At 41.3% G+C, this 20,910-nt stretch overlaps 1 protein-coding gene across 4 annotated transcripts in view; it reads right to left on the bottom strand.

Moving 5' to 3' along the window:
- Window positions 1–20,910, bottom strand: part of sacs (sacsin molecular chaperone) — a 118,444-nt gene that overhangs the window by 54,078 nt on the left and 43,456 nt on the right. For 3 of the 4 annotated variants that reach the window (XM_072263040.1, XM_072263038.1, XM_072263042.1), the window contains 6 exons: window positions 16,138–16,288; window positions 11,719–11,809; window positions 8,732–8,817; window positions 8,347–8,458; window positions 5,566–5,712; window positions 708–2,190 (listed from right to left, as the gene is read on the bottom strand). The exons of the other annotated variant lie outside the window; for it this stretch is intronic. In XM_072263040.1, coding sequence (XP_072119141.1) covers window positions 708–2,190; window positions 5,566–5,712; window positions 8,347–8,458; window positions 8,732–8,817; window positions 11,719–11,809; window positions 16,138–16,288 — 2,070 coding nt within the window. The remainder of the gene's footprint in view (window positions 1–707; window positions 2,191–5,565; window positions 5,713–8,346; window positions 8,459–8,731; window positions 8,818–11,718; window positions 11,810–16,137; window positions 16,289–20,910) is intronic. 4 annotated transcript variants of the gene reach the window in all.

The raw sequence follows: 20,910 nt of genomic DNA, 5'->3' as shown, positions 1-20,910 counted from the left end.
AGAGCATTCTAACAGGCTGCATCACCATCTGGTATTGGGAGGGTGGGGGTGGGGGGGGGTACTGCACAGGATCGAAATAAACTTCAGGAAGTCATGAACTCAGTCAGCTCCATCATGGGCACTAGCCTGCCCAGCATCCAGAATATCTTCAAGAAGCGATGCCTCAAAAAGGAAGAGTCCATCATGAAGGACCCATCACCGAGGACATGCTCTCTTCTCATTGCTACCATCAGGAAGGAGGTACAGAAGCCCGAAGCCACACACTCAATGATTCAGGAACAGCTTCTTCCCCTCTGCCAACAGATTTGCAAATGGATATTGAACCCATACTACCTCACTACTTCTTTTTGTCTTTTTGCACTACCCATTTAACTTTTTAAATATATATACATACTTCTTACTACAGTCCACAGATTTTATTATGTATTGCAATGTACTCCAACCACATTACAACAAATTTCATGACATATGCCAGTGATATTAAACCTGATTCTGATAGTACTGATGAAAGCAAAGTTTCAGCTATTTTTTGGCCACAAATCTCCTCCATTCTAGACATCCACTTGTTTATTCCCCTGACCATTCAGTTCTCTATCACTCCCAAATCAGATCTCAATGACGCTGGTGAGCAGTAATCCTGTAGCTCCAACCTCCCCGTTCCCCTGCACAACTCAAACACAGATCCATTTTATGTTATGAAATCTTACCGAGGATGATCAGCTGTGGTGATATAAATAGCATCCTTGTCTGTTGCAGAGGAGTCAAAACATTTGAAGCTTCCATTCTGTAGAGGAAGTAGCTCCAATCCAATCAATTCTCCAAAGTTGCGGTCACTCAGTATGTACTCCAGAAGTTGAAGTTTCTCCTCAACGCTGCCTCGATGTCGAAATTTCCTAATCATCTGCCGTACCAGAGTAGGACTGACTTTCTTTAGGTTCCTTGCATCAGAACTGAAGGCCTGCACAGCACTGGAGACATTTGCAGGTACTTGAGCTATCTGCACTCCCATCTTCGTAAGGAAGTTGAGCACAGTCTCTGTGCAATCACTGCCGATGTCCATTTCACAGAAATAAACCGAGTCAACTTTCACCCAACGGTTATTTATTGAATAGATAACAGGATGCTGAATCAGTTCCTTAAAGAGAGGCTCTAAAATTGGCTTCCAGTGTACACGAATTTTGTTAATATCAGGCCATACTTTGTGAATTGCTTCAGGAGTTAATGGAGAATCTTGATCTTTTCCAGTCTGCATTCGTTTTATAGCTTCTAGAATGAGGGTGGCATACGTTTTTGGAACTACGTTACTAACTAGGAGCTCATTCCATAGAGCAGCAGGGTCTCTCCACTGGTCCACTTCTCTCCACTTAATACTTCTCCTGTTATCCGTCAGTCCAAAGAAACCACTGATGTGCACCGGTAAACCAGTCTTGCTTTCTTCCCCTGGAGGTAAAGGAAGAAAGCAGAATGCTCGCCCTGTGAACTCAGCCTCAGCCCCTTTCACTTCCTCTCTACCAAGGAGAGGCATGGCAATGCCAATATTGGGAATGTACTTCAAGTCTTCAGCCAAACAATCTAGTTCATTGCACATTCCTCTGCCGCCAATACTGCTGCAGACAAGCCAGGACATTTCATTTACTTCCTTTGAGGTTACATCTTCTGTCATTATGTCCACATGGTAGGTCACACATGTCACATTGTGGTTTGGAATATTACTGCAGTACCGATCTGCAGCAGTCCTTAGGATCTTTAAGGAGTTTGGCCTCTCATGCTTCAGCTCCTTACCCTCAGAGGCGTTCACCCTAAAAAGCATTCGCTCTGTCCCATTGGATTCCCTGCTGTACAACGTCACACTTTGCACATTTTTAAGGAAAAGCAAAACAGAGCTGGCGTCTGCTTTGAATGACTCAAACAACTCAAGAACTTTCTCCTTATTGTAAACATTGCTGCTCACATAGGATGGCTTCTTACGGAGAGGGAATCTGAAAATGGTGCCAGGAAAGAAGCCGTCTTTAAAAGTTTCTTTGGTGCTATCAAAAATTCCAATGAATGGTGCAAATTGGTCTGGGTATTCATTAATTTCATCTCGATCGCTTGTTAGATTCCAACTTTGACCTGATTCACAGGATCCAAAAAGTGACTGATGGGGATCCAACATTCCAATCTGAGTCCCGCTAAATATGCAAGGCACATCTGTGTGAAGAAATATATTTTAGACCGCATTAAGTATCTATATTTTTGTCCTTCTATTACTCTATTCACCAGCAATTATCCACAAAGAGTTATATTATCAGGTAACCGAGGATTCACACCGGTTAGCAGGTTAATTGGTCATTGTGAACAGTCCCGTGATTAGGCTAGTGTTAAATCAGTCAGGTGCTGGGTGACACAGCTCAAAGGGCCAGGGGACCTGTTCCATGCTGTATCTCTAAAATATAAAAAAATTCCATTATTGATCTGCCTACTGGCCCGAAAAATCTTCAGTCTCCTCATCAGTCTCTAATGATATGAGTGACATCAGAGCTGATGTCCTTGCTAGTTTGAATCTAATATAGTGGGATGAAAGTAATTAAGTTCTCTTCTCCACCCCGAAACCCCACCACTTCCCATTTTAATGGTCTTTCTCCTCACTCTGGTTTCTGCCAATTAAAAGCAAGGCATTTCTTCTGGATTTAAAAAGTCATATGTACACCATTTCATCAAAACATTTCCCTCTCTTGCCAGCATCTCCATGCTAAACATCTAACACTTTATTCAGCCAAACTTTGAGAGTTCATAACATGGATCTGTAAACAAATATAGAGGAGGAAACAGTTTTCCTTATTGGTGAATGACGACTTCTTAAAATTCCAAATCTGATCCTGCACCAGTACACTCCCCGAGAGGTGCAATTAGCAACTTAACAGAAAAGAGAGTCTCTTGGATCTGAGTTGGATTTGGTTTCATGGCAACAAAGTCCTGACAGGATCTATTGTGTACTACCTTCCTGCAGGAGACGCTTGAGATCCTATCTCTGGGCATTCCATGAACAGATTACTAAACTTAAGGCTGGATTGTGATATTAACTGCAGAAACAGTGGCCTCATTTCAGATCACACAAGCTCTACCGCCATTACTGGGCACAGATAAAGTTCAGATCACACAAGCCCGACCACCATTATTGGGGACAGATAAGATTCAGATTACATTCAACTTATTTGAACTCAATCTTGAATTTTAGTTTTTGTTTGAAAAATGGGAGAAATTTTGAAAGGTGTTTGGGCTGATTGAGTAATAAAAATTAGGTTACATAACCAATGCAATCTGCTATCTGTCAACCATCAAGAACAGGCTCTACCAACATTGCTTATGTGTTCTTGAATGAATTTACACACAAATTATTTGGTTGAAATAATAAGGACCCAGCAGGCAAATACATTTTAAGGAAATAGCGAAAGTAGGGCTAAATGATAAAAAACAAGAGAGAGACAAAAAGAAGGCAGAAAGCAGAGTGAAGGAGGAAAACATTAAACGTATTGAGTTAATGGCAATCATTGAGCAGCCAGAATGAGGCAAGCACAACATGAAAATGCAAAGCCCAAACAATGGCTGCCGAGTGAGAGTCATGGCTATGCGAAGCAAGAGGATACAGACAGATTGAACTGTAGCAAAAAGTAGGTCAATGCTACAGCTGGTTAAAATGGATCTTTGTTGCATTATGCAAACATATACACTGACATGTTACGTAGGAAGTTTGTCCCCAGTAGATCATGGATGGCAATTAAAACTTACAAGACTGGGATACATTAATTATTAAGTGAGACCACCAAGGTTTTTGCAAAGGAGGCAAGTAAATGAAGCAGAAGTACAAATCCGATATGGTCTACCAGAATGGTAGAGAATGCTTTTAAAGAGATAAACAATTTTCTCTTCTCATCCTACTTTCCTATTTAAAGAATAGCTGTGTGGGTGAGAGGGATTAAGGCTGGGATACACCAAGGCTTACCAAAGCTGACCATCAATTAATTTATTAATAAAATGCATCTGTAAAGAAAATTTTTCAAAATAAGCATGTCAGGGGACACAGTAGTCTAGCAGTTAGCAACCCTTTACAGTGCCAGCGACCCCGGTTCAATTTTCACATCTATCTGTATGGAGTTTGTAGGTTCTCTCCATGACCGCGTGGGGTTCCACTGGGTGCTCCAGTTTCCTCCCACATTCAAAGAGGTACAAGCTAAGGTTAGTAAGTTGTGGGCATGCTATGTTAGCACCAGTAGCATGGCAACACTTGCAGACTGCCCCTAGGCACATCCTCAGACTATGTTGGTTGTTGGCACAAATGAGACATTTCACTGTATACTTTGACGTACATGTGACAAATAAAGCTCATCTGAATCTTAAATTGTCGGGTTTTAAAGGCCATCATGTAAATCCAACGGTCGAATATAGAATACGAATATGAAAATAATCCTACTATTGAACTTTACAAAGATTTAGCATTATTCAAAATTGAACTTCAGTGAAACTGTAGTCCCTAATGTTTGCTGTGTTAATCCAGGGATCTTTTAGAAGTCAGGAATGAGGCATAAAATTTGTTGCTTCATAATAGTTTCATTAAGAGTTGACAGAACGGAGGAAGATTGATCAGAACAGTGATAGTGGTCTACTAGTTGAAGAAGAAAGAAACTAAAGATGGTATCTAACATAGAAACAGCTATTTTTATACTACCAAGATAAGAAAAATTCCTTTCAAATCTATTGATAGGAATAAACCAATTACAAAGCACTTCTTCAATACTGCAGTACAAATTAACCAATGAGAAAGCATTCACTTCATGCAAAACTAAGATGCTTCCAGAGCTTTCCAAAATTATACTTTGTATAGCCACTAGAGGGATATTAAACTGTTATATGCATTATTAAGCAAAACTTAAAATACAAGTAGATAATTGTTAAACTGCAAAGAAAATAACAATTAAACAGTCTAATCTAAGAATTAAACAGTTGGATCCAACATGAGTTAAAATTTCACTCAAGTGTAGAATCAATTTCAGTCACACAGGACATGAATGGGATGCCAAGCTGCAGACAGACAATGGAAAAGTTCCAAAATGGACAAATTTCATCATGACTGATCCATTTCCCTCTCCTGCCTTCTCCCTGTAACCCTTCATGCCCTGACTATCAACCTCTGCTTTAAATCTACTCGATAACTTGGCCTCCACAGCCACCTGTGGCAATGAATTCCATAGATCCACCACTCTCTGGCTAAAGGACTTCCTCCTCATCTCCATTCTAAATGAACATCCCTCTGTTCTGAGACTCTATCTTCTGGTCTTAGACCCCCACCCCCCCCCCCACTCCAACATAGAAAACAACCTTCCTACATCTCCATTGTTGGGTCTAAATTTGTAGCACCAGGCTTGAAGAAGCCAGAATTAAATAATTGTTCTCCTTTCTTAAATACCGAAGTGTGAAAAAGGCAAGTTAGACACAGGTTCCTTGTAAAATATAATTGTACAGGAAAATATTTACAGAAATTCTATTTACTTACTACACCAATGGTGGCAAACTGAGCCATTCACTTACCTGTTACATGATAGACAGAATTGAAACCAATCCCAAAGCGACCAACTTTCAAGGGATCATCTCTTTTCCTGCTTCTTGCTATTTCCTGAATTCCATGCCAATCCTCTGGGGTAAATACTGCATTATTATACGAGTACAAAGCTGATCCTGTGGAAATAATAGATGTTTTATTCAAATTCACCTAGACACTCCATTGTCTTTGAAGGGAAAAGCTGTGCAAGTTCCATGTGAAACTTACTCCTACTGATTCTACCATAACTCTAAAGGTATACCTGCTGTCACCAATCACCTGACTGGGTTCAAATCTCCTTGGTCTGGGGATCATGGACATACATTCAAGTGAATGTTTTTGGAATATTAGCATTTACATAATACCAACTACTTCATTTTAATAAAAATGTATTCGGAATACAGATCTCAAGAGATTTTTCACAAGCAGGAAAAGTAAGTATCAGTGTTAAGGAGGAGGAGTTTAGGAGGATTAATGGCACCTGACGGCAACTCCTTTGCTTGCGTTCTCAGAAAAAGCTCTTATTTCCATCTTTAATATCTCTATTTTTCCCTTTCAGAATTCTTTTGAAGACCCTGACCTGGAGTTACATGCTGACTATGGTTCTTTGCCGGAATGGGACACCCTCTTCGGGTTTCACGACTGGCTGTTATTCGGCACGCCAAGGACTTAGCCTAAGAGTTCAGCTCACCTTTGGATGGCCAAGATCTCGTGGTTCTGGAGATGGGGGTTCAAAGGTCGGTGTCCGGGAAGGAGATCAGTGTGCTGTGGGAGATGGAAGATCTAAGGCTGTGTGCCCAGAAACCCAAGATCTTTGGGCACAGAGCTCGGAAAAAAGTGACACAACGGACCTAACATCGTAAACCAGCGAGTTGTTTGTTATGTCTCCCTTCTCACTATGAAACAGAGACACGCCTTTCTCCCTTATTGGGGGGGGGAGGGGGAGGGGGAGGGGGAGGGGGAGGGGGAGGGGGGAGGGGGGATGGGGGAGGGGGGGAGGGGGAGACTGTGGTATGTCGAATACTGGGTAAACAAGTAGTCTTTGGAGTACTGCAAGTCTGTGTCTTTGCCGTTGCTGTGCTCACGCTTGAGTACTCGGTGGTGGGTGCCAATGCTTTTTTTTGCCAGTGGGGGGGGAGAGGGGGGGATCATTGCTTGCTGCCGCTTATGCGTGGGAGGGAGGAGAGCTGGGGGAGACTTTGGGGTTCTAATATTTAACTCTCATTCATTCTTTGGGGGAACTCCTCTGTTTTCATGGATGGTTGCAAAGAAAAAGCATTTCAGGATGTATATTGTATCCATTTCTCTGACATTAAATGTACCTTTGAAACCTTTGAAGCTTTGTACCAACCTTAAAACATCAGGAATTATCTACCCTACATATTGCGAACAAATATCCATCCTCCTTAATACTCTGTTGGAGGAAAGCTATTCACACTTGGTACAAGGAGTGGAAGCTGTCCTTCCAATCAATCAATATTAATTTTATCATTCTTCTTTCAATTACTGCCTATCTTACTTTTCATTGATCTCCATGTCTCACATTTTATGGTCAAGCATTTTCCTATTAATTCCCATCATGAAATACTTTCCACTCAATTCTACTTCTGCCCACAATCAGCTGCCAATGCAATTCCCAGCTCAAATGGGAGGAATTGACATCTCTGTGTACAGTGTGGTGGCATTCATCTTCTTGCAGTGCTGCTGAACTGACATGATTCATTAGCAAAGGTCAGTATGTGGACTGAGCTCCCTAAGCATCAGCAGTCAGAATCAGAATCAGGTTTAGGACATTAACTCTGTTGCTTTGCAGCAACAGTACAATGCAACAACAATACAAATCTACCATAAGTAAATTGCACAAAAAGAACAGAAATAATTAGGTAGTGTTCATGGGTTCATGGCAAGGATCAGAGTAACTGTACTACAAAATTGGCTGAGGAGAAAGTGGCTTAAAAGCTAGGAAGGTTTAACATACATAAACAGCTAAATCACAACAGGCAGACTATACAGAGAATCCATTTAGTCACCAAATTATAGAGCAGGGATACAGTAACCTAGATTAAGCTCGATTTCCAATTCTTAGAATCTGGTTTTATTGTATATGGCATATTAAATGCTAAGCCAGAACATTTTTAAAATTTCATGAGAGTTTCTGACTGCAGACCCATTTCAGTTTGCAAACTTTAGACCTTAACCAATCAATAAACAAAATACTCCAATGAGTGTTCTAACTAGTTACTTTAAACATAATGTCTGTTCTTTAATGGCCTTTCTCTCCCGAAGATCTTTTGTCTTCAACCTGCCTATGCCTCACAATTTTTATACATCACTATTTCCCCTCACCAAAGAAACTAATCCCAACTCAACTAATCTCTCCCCCCAACTAAACTTCTTACACAAAATTTCCCTCTATTTCCTCTGTAACCTTTCTCGTACATCCTTCCTAAAATGCGATGGCTAGGACTATACTCACTCCAAGCTGTTTATAGTTTATACAGCTCCAGCCCCTGCCCTCAATGTCTGTCTTAGTACTTGCAAACAAGTTCCAACTACAATGATAGATGATTAGGACTACAGCTTCTGAAAGCAGACTTTCTAACAGGAATAACATTTATTTCAAGCCCCAACACCACATCCCCACCCCTGACCAAAACAATTACCTACTATCTATAAAAGCCACTATTCTCCCAATATCATCACAAGTATGATGCTGTAAGTAATCTCAACTCCGATCTGAAGCAATGACTATTGATGTGTAGCTCTCTTACCCTGATATTCCTTCAGCAGATCTGACCAGAGCGAGTTTGTTCCATATTCAGTTTCATCGTACAAGAACTTCACCTCAGTAGCTCCAGCATCTTCAGCGTTTTGTATCAGTTCCTAAAAGCAAAGATGGAGATTGTTTTTTTCTTTATAAACCGGCTACCTGGTTACTGAAAATTATGGTTTAGCCCCACTGATCCTCAAAAGAATAAGGGGTCTAAATGTTAAAGAGTTTACTTGGAGCATCTTTATCACTCCTATATTGAATGTCCACTCTCACTCTCAACTTTGCAATCTGAGTATGATATATCACTCCATGCAAACAATCTAAGTTAGGAAAAAGGAATATGAAAGTTATTGGATATAACAAAACAGAAAAACAATTCTCACCTTAAGAATCTGCCCTCCCTCAGGATACCTTCTCAAAATGTCCTTGAGAAAATCCACAAGTGGTGGTGTTGTTTGACCAAACCTGCCTGGTGAATGAAAAACAAACAACAGTCTCCAGCACAGAATTACATGACCAGATTTAGTTAAACCTAGATCCATAGAACCATAGAACACTACAGCACAGAAAACAGGCCATTTGGCCCTTCTAGTCTGTGCCAAAACTTTATTCCACTAGTCCCATTGACCTGCACCCAGTCCATAACCCTCCAGACCTCTCCCATTCATGTATCTATCCAATTTATTCTTAAAACTTAAGAGTGACCCACATTTACCACGTCAGATGGCAGCTCGTTCCATACTCCCACCGCTCTCTAAATGAAGAAGTTCCCTCTAAACCTTTCCCCTTTCACCCTAAAGCCATGTCCTCTCATATTTATCTCTCCTAATCTAAGTGGAAAGAGCCTACTCGCATTTACTCTGTCTATACCTCTCATAATTTTGTAAACCTCTATCAAATCTCCCCTCATTCTTCTACACTCCAAGGAATAAAGTCCTAACCTGTTCAATCTTTCCCTGTAACTCAACTCCTGAAGACCTGGCAACATCCTAGTAAATCTTCTCTGCACTCTTTCAATCTTACTGATATTCTTTCCTATAGTGACCAGAACTGCACACAATACTCCAAATTTGGTCTCACCAATGTCTTATACAACCTCACCATAACATCCCAACTCCTATACTCAGTATTTTGATTTATGAATGCCAGGATGCCAAAAGCCTTCTTTACAACTCTGTCTACCTGTGATGCCACTTTCAGGGAATTATGTATCTGAACTCCCAGATCCCTTTGTTCCTCTGCACTCCTCAGTGCCCTACCATTTTACTGTGCATGTCCTACCTTCATTTGTCCTGCCAAGATGCAACACCTCACACTTGTCTGCATTAAATTCCATCTGCCATTTTTCCAGTTGGTCCAGATCTCCCTGCAAGCTTTGAAAGCCTTCCTCGCTGTCCACAATGCCTCCAATCTTAGTGTCATCAGCAAACTTGTTGATCCAATTTACTACATTATCATCTAGATCACTGATATAGACAACAAACAACAATGGTCCCAGCACAGATCCCTGAGACACACCACTAGTCACAGGCCTCCAGTCTGAGAAACAACCATCCACTACCACTCTCTGTCTTCTCCCACACAGCCAATTTCAAATCCAGTTTACAACCTCTCTATGGATACCTAGTGTCTGAATCTTCTGAACTAACCTCCCATGTGGGACCTTGTCAAAGGCCTTACTAAAGTCCATGTAGACAACATCCACAGCCTTTCCTTCATCTACTTTCATGGTAACCTCCTCGAAAAACTCTACAAGATTCGTTAAACACGATCTACCACGCACAAAGCCATGCTGGCTATCCATAATCAGCCCCTAGCTGTCCAAATACTTGTATACCCGATCTCTCAGAACAGCTTCCAATAATTTACCTGCTACTGATGTCAGGCTCACCGGCCTGTAATTACCTGGTTTACTTTTGGAGCCTTTTTTAAACAACTGAACAATATGAGCTACCCTCCAATCCTCCGGCACCGCATTTGCGCCTAAGGACATTTTAAATATTTCTGCCAGGGCCCCTGCAATTTCTACCCTAGTCTCTCTCAAGGTCCGAAGATATATCATGTCAGGCCCGGGGGATTTATCTACCTTTATTCGCTGTAAGGCAGCAAGCACCTCCTCCTCTTTAATCTCTGTATGTTCCATGATACTACAGCTTGTTTCCCTTCCTTCTATAGGAAGGAACTATGCCACTTTCCTGAGTAAATACTGATGCAAAAAAACTGTTTAAGGTCTCCCCATCTCATGAGGCTCCACACATAGACAACCACTCTGATCTTCTAAGGGGCCAATTTTGTCCCTTACTATCCTTTTACTCTTAATATACTTGTAGAAACCCTTCGGGTTTAAGCAACCTCATGTCTTCTTTTTGTCTTCTTGATTTCCTTTTTTAGTATTTTCTTACATTTTCTATACTCTTCAAGTACCTCGCTTGTTCCTTGTTGCCTATACTTGCTGTACACCTCTCTCTTTTTCTTAACCAGATCACCAATATCCCTTGAAAACCAAGGTTCCCTATGCCTGTTGACTTTGCCTTTAATCCTGGCAGGAACATGCAAACTCTGCACTCTCAAAATTTCACCTTTGAAGGCCTCCCACTTACTGAACACATCCTTGCCAGAAAACAACTTATCCCAATCCACTCTTCCTAGATCCTTTCTCATTTCCACAAAATTGGCCCTTCTCCAATTTAGAACCTCAACTTGAGGACCAGACCTATCCTTATCCATAATTAACTTGAAACTAATGACATTATGGTCACTGGACCCAAAATGTTCGACTACACATACTTCTGTCACCTGACCTGCCTGGTTCCCTATTAGGAGATCAAGTATTGCATCCTCTCTCGTTAGTACCTCGAGATATTGATTTAGAAAACTTTCCTGAACACATTTGACAAACTCCAAGCCACCTAGCCCTTTCACACTGTGGCAGTCCCAGCAAATATGTGGAAAGTTAAAATCCCCTACTATTACAACTTTCTGTTTCTTACATCCCCTTTTCAAGAGTATTGATTTATCTTGAAAGAAAATTTCTTACTGCATCTTTTGGCTAGACGTACAGTGGGAGGAGAGGTAAACAAGGTTTAAAATGGCCCATTTGCAAAAATATCAAAACCAAAAAAATGATGTAAGAGATACTGTTAAAGCTACCCAGTCATTACAGGGTATTACTGACAGGACTTAATAATATGCTGCCTCTGCAGTGTGATCTTCCCACTACACCCAAGACAAGTTCAAAATTATTATAGATCTTCTGAATTAATTCTGAATGTACCGGTTACTCCACTACTGAACAGAGTTATTGGCATTAGAGTGAGGATGCCAAGTCAATCTTATTGGCAGTGACAACTTTATATTCCACATCAGTTACCTCCTCCTTTCAGGCCTCTTCCTTGCAAAGTCAAATTAATCTTGTGCGTCCCAGACTGTAACAAACTCCCAACCTGTATCGAGTCTTCCAACTAGAGGAGAGAGCAAGATAAAATTTCTACAATCTAATGTTTGAATCAAAATCAGGTACATTATATCCTTCTGCAAACCCTGATAAACAGAAAAAAAATATAATAAGTGTCTGAAAGTAATTTTATAATTACATCCATTCAAACTAAAACAGAGGCCATTATATTGAAAAGATAAATACTACAGTCTAGATTGCTCCAAATTGGAGAATTAATGTAATTTTACTTAATCTCATAATTTCAACTAGAATAACTACAGTATTTGGAAGTGAATCAATTTCCCTGCATACTGAACAACTCAATCAAGTTTCCACAGAGAGCTGGACCTCAACAATAACTTTCAGAGGGAGGGAAGGCTTGATGGGGAAAGGATTTGAGACATATGTTGGCAAAGAAATGGGTTTCAGGATCACTATTTGCACCATCCAAAACTGAGATGAACTATTCCCAAGAGCGGCAATTTACTCTGTGCAATGGGTTTTTGATTGAGTGGGTGCAATTTCCCTACTAAAATTGAACAATATTTTACACATACAAGAAATAATAACAGAATAAATTTTGCAGTTAATTAAGAAACCTGAATAACATTCCACAAAATCATCAGTTGGGAGAAATATAAAAACAAGCAGGCAAAGGAAATTAAGCAGCAGCAGATGGATGCTGTCCAGCTTAAGACAAAATAAACTACAAAATGTTAGTCGATTACTTTGTTAACGTTATAAAGTACTGAGACGGATCTCTATTTCAAATGCCTGGCATGGAAAGGAAGAAAAGTGGGAAAAATGCTGAGAATAATTTATTATACTGAAGAGGACAGGCACCAAAAGTTAGCAGCACCCAACAAACGATAATGGCATAGAGACAAGAAAATGATGAATCAGATAATAAACGTTATAAATCAAATGGGGGGGGGGGCAGTTATTATTTGCGAAATTGTCAACATTATCTCAGTTTGTTCTTGATTACATGGAGGTCATACTCACAGCTTGTTCCCTAGCTGAAAGACATTTGATTAATAACGTGAAATGCTCATGAATGCTTCCACATAAATTTCCCTCAGGATTAATAAAGGATATCTATCTATCTATCTATAAATTAGCATGGGGTTGGTTTACCCTGCTGGCAACCAAAAAGATGAAATGCAAGAACTGATATTGTGATGCAGCTTTATACTAATTTGTGATAAACATCAAGAGATAGCATCGGGAGCAAAGTTAAAGGATATTACTTTTGCATGGTGTAATGCAATAGTTCATTTTGGATTACTGATACTGATAATGGTTAATAAAAGCTAAGTAGATGAGATATAAGAAAGGGAAATTTCACTCTCCAACACTGATGTCCTACAATCTATGAACACAATTCACCTGCAGGTATTTCCATAATATGAAAGTTATGCCTTGACCACATTTATTATTTCATGCCTAGATATTGAATAATATTAATGCATTGCATTTTGGTTGCTGCTCCAGTACACAGAACTCACTTGTTACCAGGCACTGCACATTTCTGTGAATAGAAACATACTACTCTTGTCCCAAGGCTGGGATTAGGAAGTTGGCCTCAGGCTACGTCAGAGCTGCGGTTGCAGTGAAAGGCGGAAATGGGATAAGAGAGCTGGTCAATGTTAGCACCGCCAATCCAAGCCAAAATCGAGTTTATGCACAAGTACAGTACATGCACGCATGGCTTCAAAGAGAAACATACTGTAAGCAGTACCTCCAGCACATAGCATTAGATACACAATATTCACAAGAAAAACACTACTAAACATAAATCATACAAAATTAGACAAGGAAATGATGTAATTAGAATTTAAAAATTGTCCATTGTAGAACAAAGTAATCATAGTATTACTCTACTGAACTGGCGATAGCATTTTGCAAGTTGGTTCCAGAACCGAATGGTTGAAGAGAAGTACTGTTCTTGAACTTGGTAGTGTGGGACTTGGTAGAAGGTTTATGGACCTTCTGCCCAATAGGTGTGAAAAGAGAGCATGAGCTAGATCATGAGAACAGCCTGGGGATCTTGTCTACTGACACTTTATGGATGGAACCGAGGAATAAGAAAGGAATGACCACATTAATAGGATTATATTGTCGACCATCTACTAGTCAGCGGGATTTAGAAGAGGAAATTTGTAGAGATATTGCACATTATTGCAAGAAACACAAGATTGCATTAGTAGGTGATTTTAATTTTGCACATATTGATTAGGGCTCCTGTACTGTAAAAAAGGGGTGGGGGGGGGCGAATGAGATAGATTTTGTCAAATATGTTCAGGAAAGTTTCCTTCATCAACACAAAGATGTCCCAGCTAGGGTGAGTGTGATATTAGACCTTCTATTTGGGAATGAGACAAGGCGGGTGACAGAAGTTTGTGTAGGGGAACATTTTGCATCTAGTAAAAAATAATGCCATTCATTTCAAGGTAATTATGGAGAACGATAGGTCTGGTTTTCGGGTTGAGATTCTAGATTGGAGAAAGGCCAATTTTGATGGTATCAGAAAGGTTCTGGCGAGTGTGGATTTGGGACAGTTAGTTTTCAGGCAAAGGTGTACTTGGTAAGTGGGAGGCCTTCAAAGATAATTTTTATTTTTAAAAAAGAGTATAGAGTTTGTATGATCCTGGCAGAATAAAAGGCACGGACAACAGGTTTAGGGAACCTTGGATTTTTGAGAAATACGGAGGCCCTGGTTAAGAGGAGAAAAAAGGTGCATAGTAGGTGTAAGCAGAAAATAACAGGTGAGGTGCTTGAGGAGTACAAGAAATACAAGAGACCACTTAAGAAGGAAATTTGTGGAGGGCTAAAAGAGGGTATGAGACTGTTCCAGTAGATAAGGTGAAGTAGAATCCCAAGGGCTTCTTCTGGTTTAAGATGGCGCTGGCGAATCTCAGCAACTTCTGGTTGGTGGCTAATGAAACAAGGAAATCAACTCATTCTTCTTCTGGTAAATGATCATCGCAAAAAATAGCCTGTAACTTCCCTTTGGACTTGGAGGCGATTCCATATGTCACACCCGAGGCGAGGCAAGTCAGCAGGCTCATTGCCGTAAGTGAGGAAGACTCAAGGTTTAATTGATTTGGGCAACAGGCCGACTTGGAAAGGCTGGGTACAGGCGGAATCGAGGCGGCTGGGTCTAGGCCCCAGGCCCCAGAGTGTACCTAAGTGACTGAACCAGATGTTCAGACAACGATTTAAGCGCCAGGCCAGATTGAAGTGGTCAGGGTATTGGGGCCCGAGGCGAGGGACAGAGCTGTTCAGTTCAGCTCACTGCTCTGCTCTGCGCTGAACTAAGGGTCTGGACACAGGCTCACTGTTGGCTTCAGTTCAGAATGTTATTTTCTTGTGTTTATTGTTCGCATGATTTGTTTTTCTTTTCCTTCTGCGCAATGGGTGTTTGATGGTCTTTTTTTGTGGGTTCTTTTAGGTTTCTTTGTTTCATGGCTGCCTGTTAGAAGATAAATCACACAGTTGTATAATATGTAGATACTATGACCATAAATGTACTTGAACTTTGAAATATATTAGGAGCAAAAGGATTGTAAGGGACAAAATTAGTCTTCCAGAAGATCAGAGTGGTCACCTACGCATGGAGCGAAAAGAGATGGTGAGATCTTAAATGAATGTTTTACATCTGTATTTATTCAGCAGAAAGACACAGAGCCAATAGAAGTAAGGCAAAACAGCAGTGAGGTCATGAACTGATTACAGAATACAAAGGAGAAAGAGTTTGCTATCTTGAGGCAAATTAGGGTAGATAAATACCCTGGGGCTGACAAGGCATTCCCTCCAATCTTGTGAGAGGCTAGAAATTGCAGGGGCCCTAGTAGATATATTTAAAACATCCCTAGCAATGGGTGATGTGCCAGAGGATTGGAGGGTAGCTGTGGTTCTGTTGTTTAAGAAGGGGTCTAAGAATAAGCCAAAAAATTATAGGCCAGTGAGCCTGACATTAGTAGTGAGTAGGTTATCGGAAGGTGTTGTAAGGGACTGGATGGATAGGTATTTGGATAGTCAGGGACTGATTAGTGATAGTCAACATGGATTTGTGCATGGCAAGTCATGTCTAATTAATGCACAATACACAAGCTCGTAAAACAGAGCAACAAATGAGTTCAAAATCATAATGTCAAACTCCCTCTGACTGTAAACCTTTTACTATTGATCCTAACCTTAAAAGGTTCTGTCGAAATTCTTATCCACATGCAGTCATATTTTTGCCAATTTGTACTGAATAAGCTTATTGTTTTAAGGTTTTGTAGATAACTAAATAAAATTAATTACATTACTGCATCATTACCAAACATAGCTCAAAGCCAAGGTTACCTCTTTCCCATTGTGCATCAGCCGCTGTTCAGAAGCAGGGAAATCCGTTTCCACAAAGATTAACTCCTTGATCTCTTGAACAGATGCAGTCAATGCAACCTCATACACTCTGCTCCCAATGTATTCGTGCAGAACTGTTACACTCAGCAGCCTTTGAAAACAAAGCATTGTTTCATGCATTGGCAACAAGGTGGGGATGGGGTGTGGTAGGGAAAGGGACTGCTGCTACTTACAACTAGCTTTTCAAACATAATTGTGGTACGAGATATAATTATGGATGTGGAAAAACTGGAATGAATCTTTCCGAAAGGAGCCGTTCCTGCAGAAGTAACTTGTGGTCCTATGTAAGTCCACTGCAAGTCTGAAATTCAATGTAAACAGACTGTTGGAGTCAACAGATCCTTTTGAAGTGGAGAACCTGTAACTATTTTTCAATTTCAATTCAATCAATTCAAGTTTAATTGTCATAGAGAAGAACAGCCCAGAAACAGGCCCTCAGGCAAATCTAGTCCATGCCGAAACCTTTTAAACTGCCTACTCCCATCAACGATAGCCCTCCAATTCGCTATCATCCATGTACCTATCCAAACTTCTCTTAAACATTGATATCGAGCTCGCATGCACCACTTGTGCTGGCAGCTCATTCCACACTTTCACGACCCTCTCAGTGAAGAAGTTTCCTGTCACGTTCCCCTTAAACTTCTCACCTTCCGTCCTTAACCTATGATCTCTGGTTGTAGTCCCACCCAACCTCAGTGGAAAAAACCTGCTTGCATTCACCCTTTCTATACCTCTCATAAGTTTGTATACTTCTATCAAATCTCTTCTCAATCTTCTACCTTCTAAGGAATAAAGTCCTAACCTACTTAATCTTTCCTTATAACTCAGGTCCTCCAGACCCCGCAACATCCTTGTAAATTTTCTCTGTACTTTTTCAACCTTGTTAACAACTTTCCTGTACGTAGGTGACCAAAACTTCATGAGTGACAGCAGTGAAGCTGAGAGGAAGTTACTGACGTGATGAAGGAAGCCCTGAGCACCACCAGAGATGGAGGACCTTCATTACTGCCCTAAACGCCAGAGGCTTAACAGGCAGAAATAGTTAAATGGTAGCTTGTCCTTTTTATACCTTTTTAACTACTTCTATGAAACTTTGGCTAATTGGGGCAGCCCCTTAATTGGACCAAAATCATTCAATCATACATGAAAATTCATGAATACAGCCAAATGAGACAGCACTACTACGGGATTAGCGTGCGAAAACACGTTACTGATAGTCACATACAAGAACACATTCACAGAATTAACGAGTCCTGACATACCCCGCACCCCCCAGGACACCACAGCTTGCCGCCCACCCAGCCCTCTTATATACACGTCAACAAACCCATATAGAATATCAGTTAAATACAACAACGCAGAATATGCACATGTATAATCCGGACCCCCAGTCCACCGAGATCATCTGCTGACCGGCTCCGATGCCCGCCAGGCGATGCCACAGCTTGAGACCCAGTGCTTGCATATACGGGCACAAATAGAATATTAGTAAAAATGCAACAATGCAAAATATGCATGAATATAGTCCAGACCTCCCAGTCCCCAACAAAACCTGACACCCATCAGGTGATACCATGGCTAGAAGCCCAGCCTTTGCTTATATAGGCACATACAGAGTATTAGTAAAAACACAACTAGACAAATATATATGTATACAGGTCGGACCCCTCAGTCCAATTGAAATCTTCTGTTGACCACAACTGTACTGCGCCGCCCCCAGTAGAGTGCAACGGCTCGAATGCCTCTCCCCTGTTGGCTGAAAAGCAAGCAACCCCGCAGCTTGAAGCCTGAGTCCACTGAGTGCCGCCAAAAAAATAACTGTAGTCAACCGCAACAGAGCTTGCCTCCTGCCAAGTGAAACCCTGGGAGGCCAGAGCCAACTCTGTTCTGGATGCCATGCCACAAGCAACAGCTTCATCATCTCATTCCAGCGGCTGCAAATGGGCGACACCATGGCTTCAGGCCTAGTCCTCGATACAACCAAGGCCAGGGAGCTCCCCCACCCAACCCTGACTGAGGCCAGGGAGCTCCCCCCCATCCGCCCCTGCTTTAATCCAATAAATTGAGCTTGTGACGTACCAGATTAACAATGTCCAAAGGGGTCTTGCGATCGTAAGAAAAGCAACCATGACAGCCCCTCGTTATTTGACTGCAAGCTTCCATCGACTCAGCAGCAGCACATTGGGCAGCTCCTTCATTATCTCCACCAGCAAACAGCTCCCTGATCGTATAGACCTGCAGTACTTTAAGTTCTTAACGTTTAGCAGGATCTTGCGGTCATTAGAAGTACATTTAAATAGAATGGTCGCACCTTTTGTTGGCCCTGTAGAAGCTGCTGTAACCAGTCACACTTCCATCTAGTCGGAATTCAGCCCCTTCAGTGAAGTACTATAGTGGAGTACCGCAAAGATTGGCTTTTCATACTCCATCTCAATGATTTGATAGAGAAGACCGAGTGTAATAAATCATGGTTTTCAAACGATACAAAGCTGAGTGACAATGAGAGAAGTGAAGAAAGTACAGATAGGGATCAAGGGGATATAAATGGGCTAAGTGAATGAGTGAGGACATGGTAGCTGAAATATAATGGAGACACACAAACAACCCACGAGTAGAAAAGGTAGAGAAAAGTGGAGTAGGTGTGTTTTATATAGCACAGAGGAGACTGTTCAGCCCATTAAGCCTACACAATCTCATCAGCTCAATTTTGCCATTTCCTTATTTAAAATTACCCCTGTAAATTAATCTGTTAACTCCCCTTTGATTCTTCTTGCAGATACAAAGGGGTAACTTACAGAATCTGACCAACGCAACCTTGGGATATGAAAGGAATCTGGAGCACCTGTCAGAAACTCTCACACTGCCGCAGAGAGGAAGTACAAAATCAATGGGATCGCTGGTGTTAAGGCAGCAGCACTACCTGCCACATCACCTGGCTGCCCAAACTTAAGCTTAAAGTTTCCATTCATTTGAAAAAAAATTATTGTTTTAAAACTAGGTTCAGATTTATTGATCAAAACATGCAGTAGAATGTGTCATTTGGGTTCACAAACTCCCAACACACACAAGGATGTGCTGGGGAAAGCCCACAAGTGTCACCACACATTCTGGAGCCATTACAGCAAGTCCACAGTGCTTGACAGCACAACACACCAAGCAACAAAGCAACAACTGTGCGACATGTCCTGTTCCTCCCTCCCTAACTCTCATACACAGTGCTCTAACTCCAGGACAGTCTGTCTTCAGCCTCCACCTTCCACCTTCAACCATTAGGTTCTTGTACCAACTGACAAACTTCTAATCTCCACAGCTTAGCAATGCTATGATCAATCTGCTCTCTTTATACTGAAACTGATTTTGTTTATTGTTCTAATTGTTTTTCTTGTAAAAATTGTGTATAATTTACTGATAAATTAAGTTTTTCTTGTGAATGCTGCTTTTTTGATGCAATGAGCTTAACGTACTGCTACAAGTAAGTTTTTCATTGGATCTGTGCACACATGCATTTGTCTACATGACAAAAAGTCAATTTTGTAGGAGCTTTGAACACCAATTAATGTTGGCATTGCTTGAAATTTGCATTGCAGAGTGACCAACGTCATTCAGTGTAAAGCTCATGAGAAAATACTAATTAACTTCATGTGCTGTATATGATATATGCACTGTGGTTTACACCTTGGTCTCAGAGGAATGTTGTTTTGTTTAGCTGTATACATGTGTACAGTTGAATGACAATAAACTTGAACTTGGTGCAGTCATGTCTAAGCTAATTTCATGATTGCCTTGTTTTCATCTACTAATGGTTGTTACTGCAATTTACTCCACGTAAAATTCAGTTGTGGACTATGTAGTACTAATGAAAGCAAAGTTTCATCTATTTTTTGGCCACAGCTTCCAGCAGGCTCATGGATTCGCAGACATTGACCCCTGACTTTCCCAGAGGACTCGCAGAGATTTGCAGACTCAGGCTCTGGCCATCAGGCCGCGACCTCTGGACCTCCAATCTACCTTCGCACTTCGATCCGGACCTCCGATCGACCTTTGGGCTTCCATCTTTGGGATTGACTCAGGACTCGCAGATGATGATGAATGAGGGCCCCGAATGCCAGACTCGCCGATGATCCAATCCAATCTCTGGTCTTGCCAATGACAGGACCCCGAATATCCTCACCGGTCTGCCAGCCCGGCATCTGATCACAGCCATGCCGCTGGCCTTTCGATGCCGAGTGGAAGCTTAGAATCTCGCCTGTCCTCCAATTCCCCTATATCCCTGTCACTAAACCCTAAGCTGACCCCTAAACCATCCAAAACCATCCTTATGAGCCTAAAATATATTTTTTAAACTAAGTCTGAACCAGTTCCTGAGTTTCAAAGACATTTAGAAATCGTTAATTTCATTTCTGCCAGAAAGTTCTATCTGTACTACGCACTGCGAAGTTGCCACCAAGCCCCTGTTGCACTGTCCCAAGGTCCAGAGGAGCAATGAGAAGCAGCCTCCTTGTTTGCTCCTAATTCCATTTCGATGACCCAGCTGCTGCTGACAAGGCAGCATTGGTGACTCACCTGCCTTTTCCTCAGACTCTGAATATAGCAAGAAAATGTTCAGCTTGCGCAACACAGATAAAATGCTGAAGAACTCAGCAAGTCCAGCAGCATTTATGGAGAGAAAAGAACAGTCGATGTTTCCGGTGAGGCCTAACAAGACCCTTCATC

Source organism: Mobula birostris, chromosome 7 (genome assembly GCF_030028105.1).
Source record: "Mobula birostris isolate sMobBir1 chromosome 7, sMobBir1.hap1, whole genome shotgun sequence".
Lineage (NCBI taxonomy): Eukaryota > Metazoa > Chordata > Chondrichthyes > Myliobatiformes > Myliobatidae > Mobula > Mobula birostris.
The sequence above is the reverse complement of the archived record's forward strand: the minus strand, read 5'-3'. Positions and strand labels throughout refer to the sequence as shown.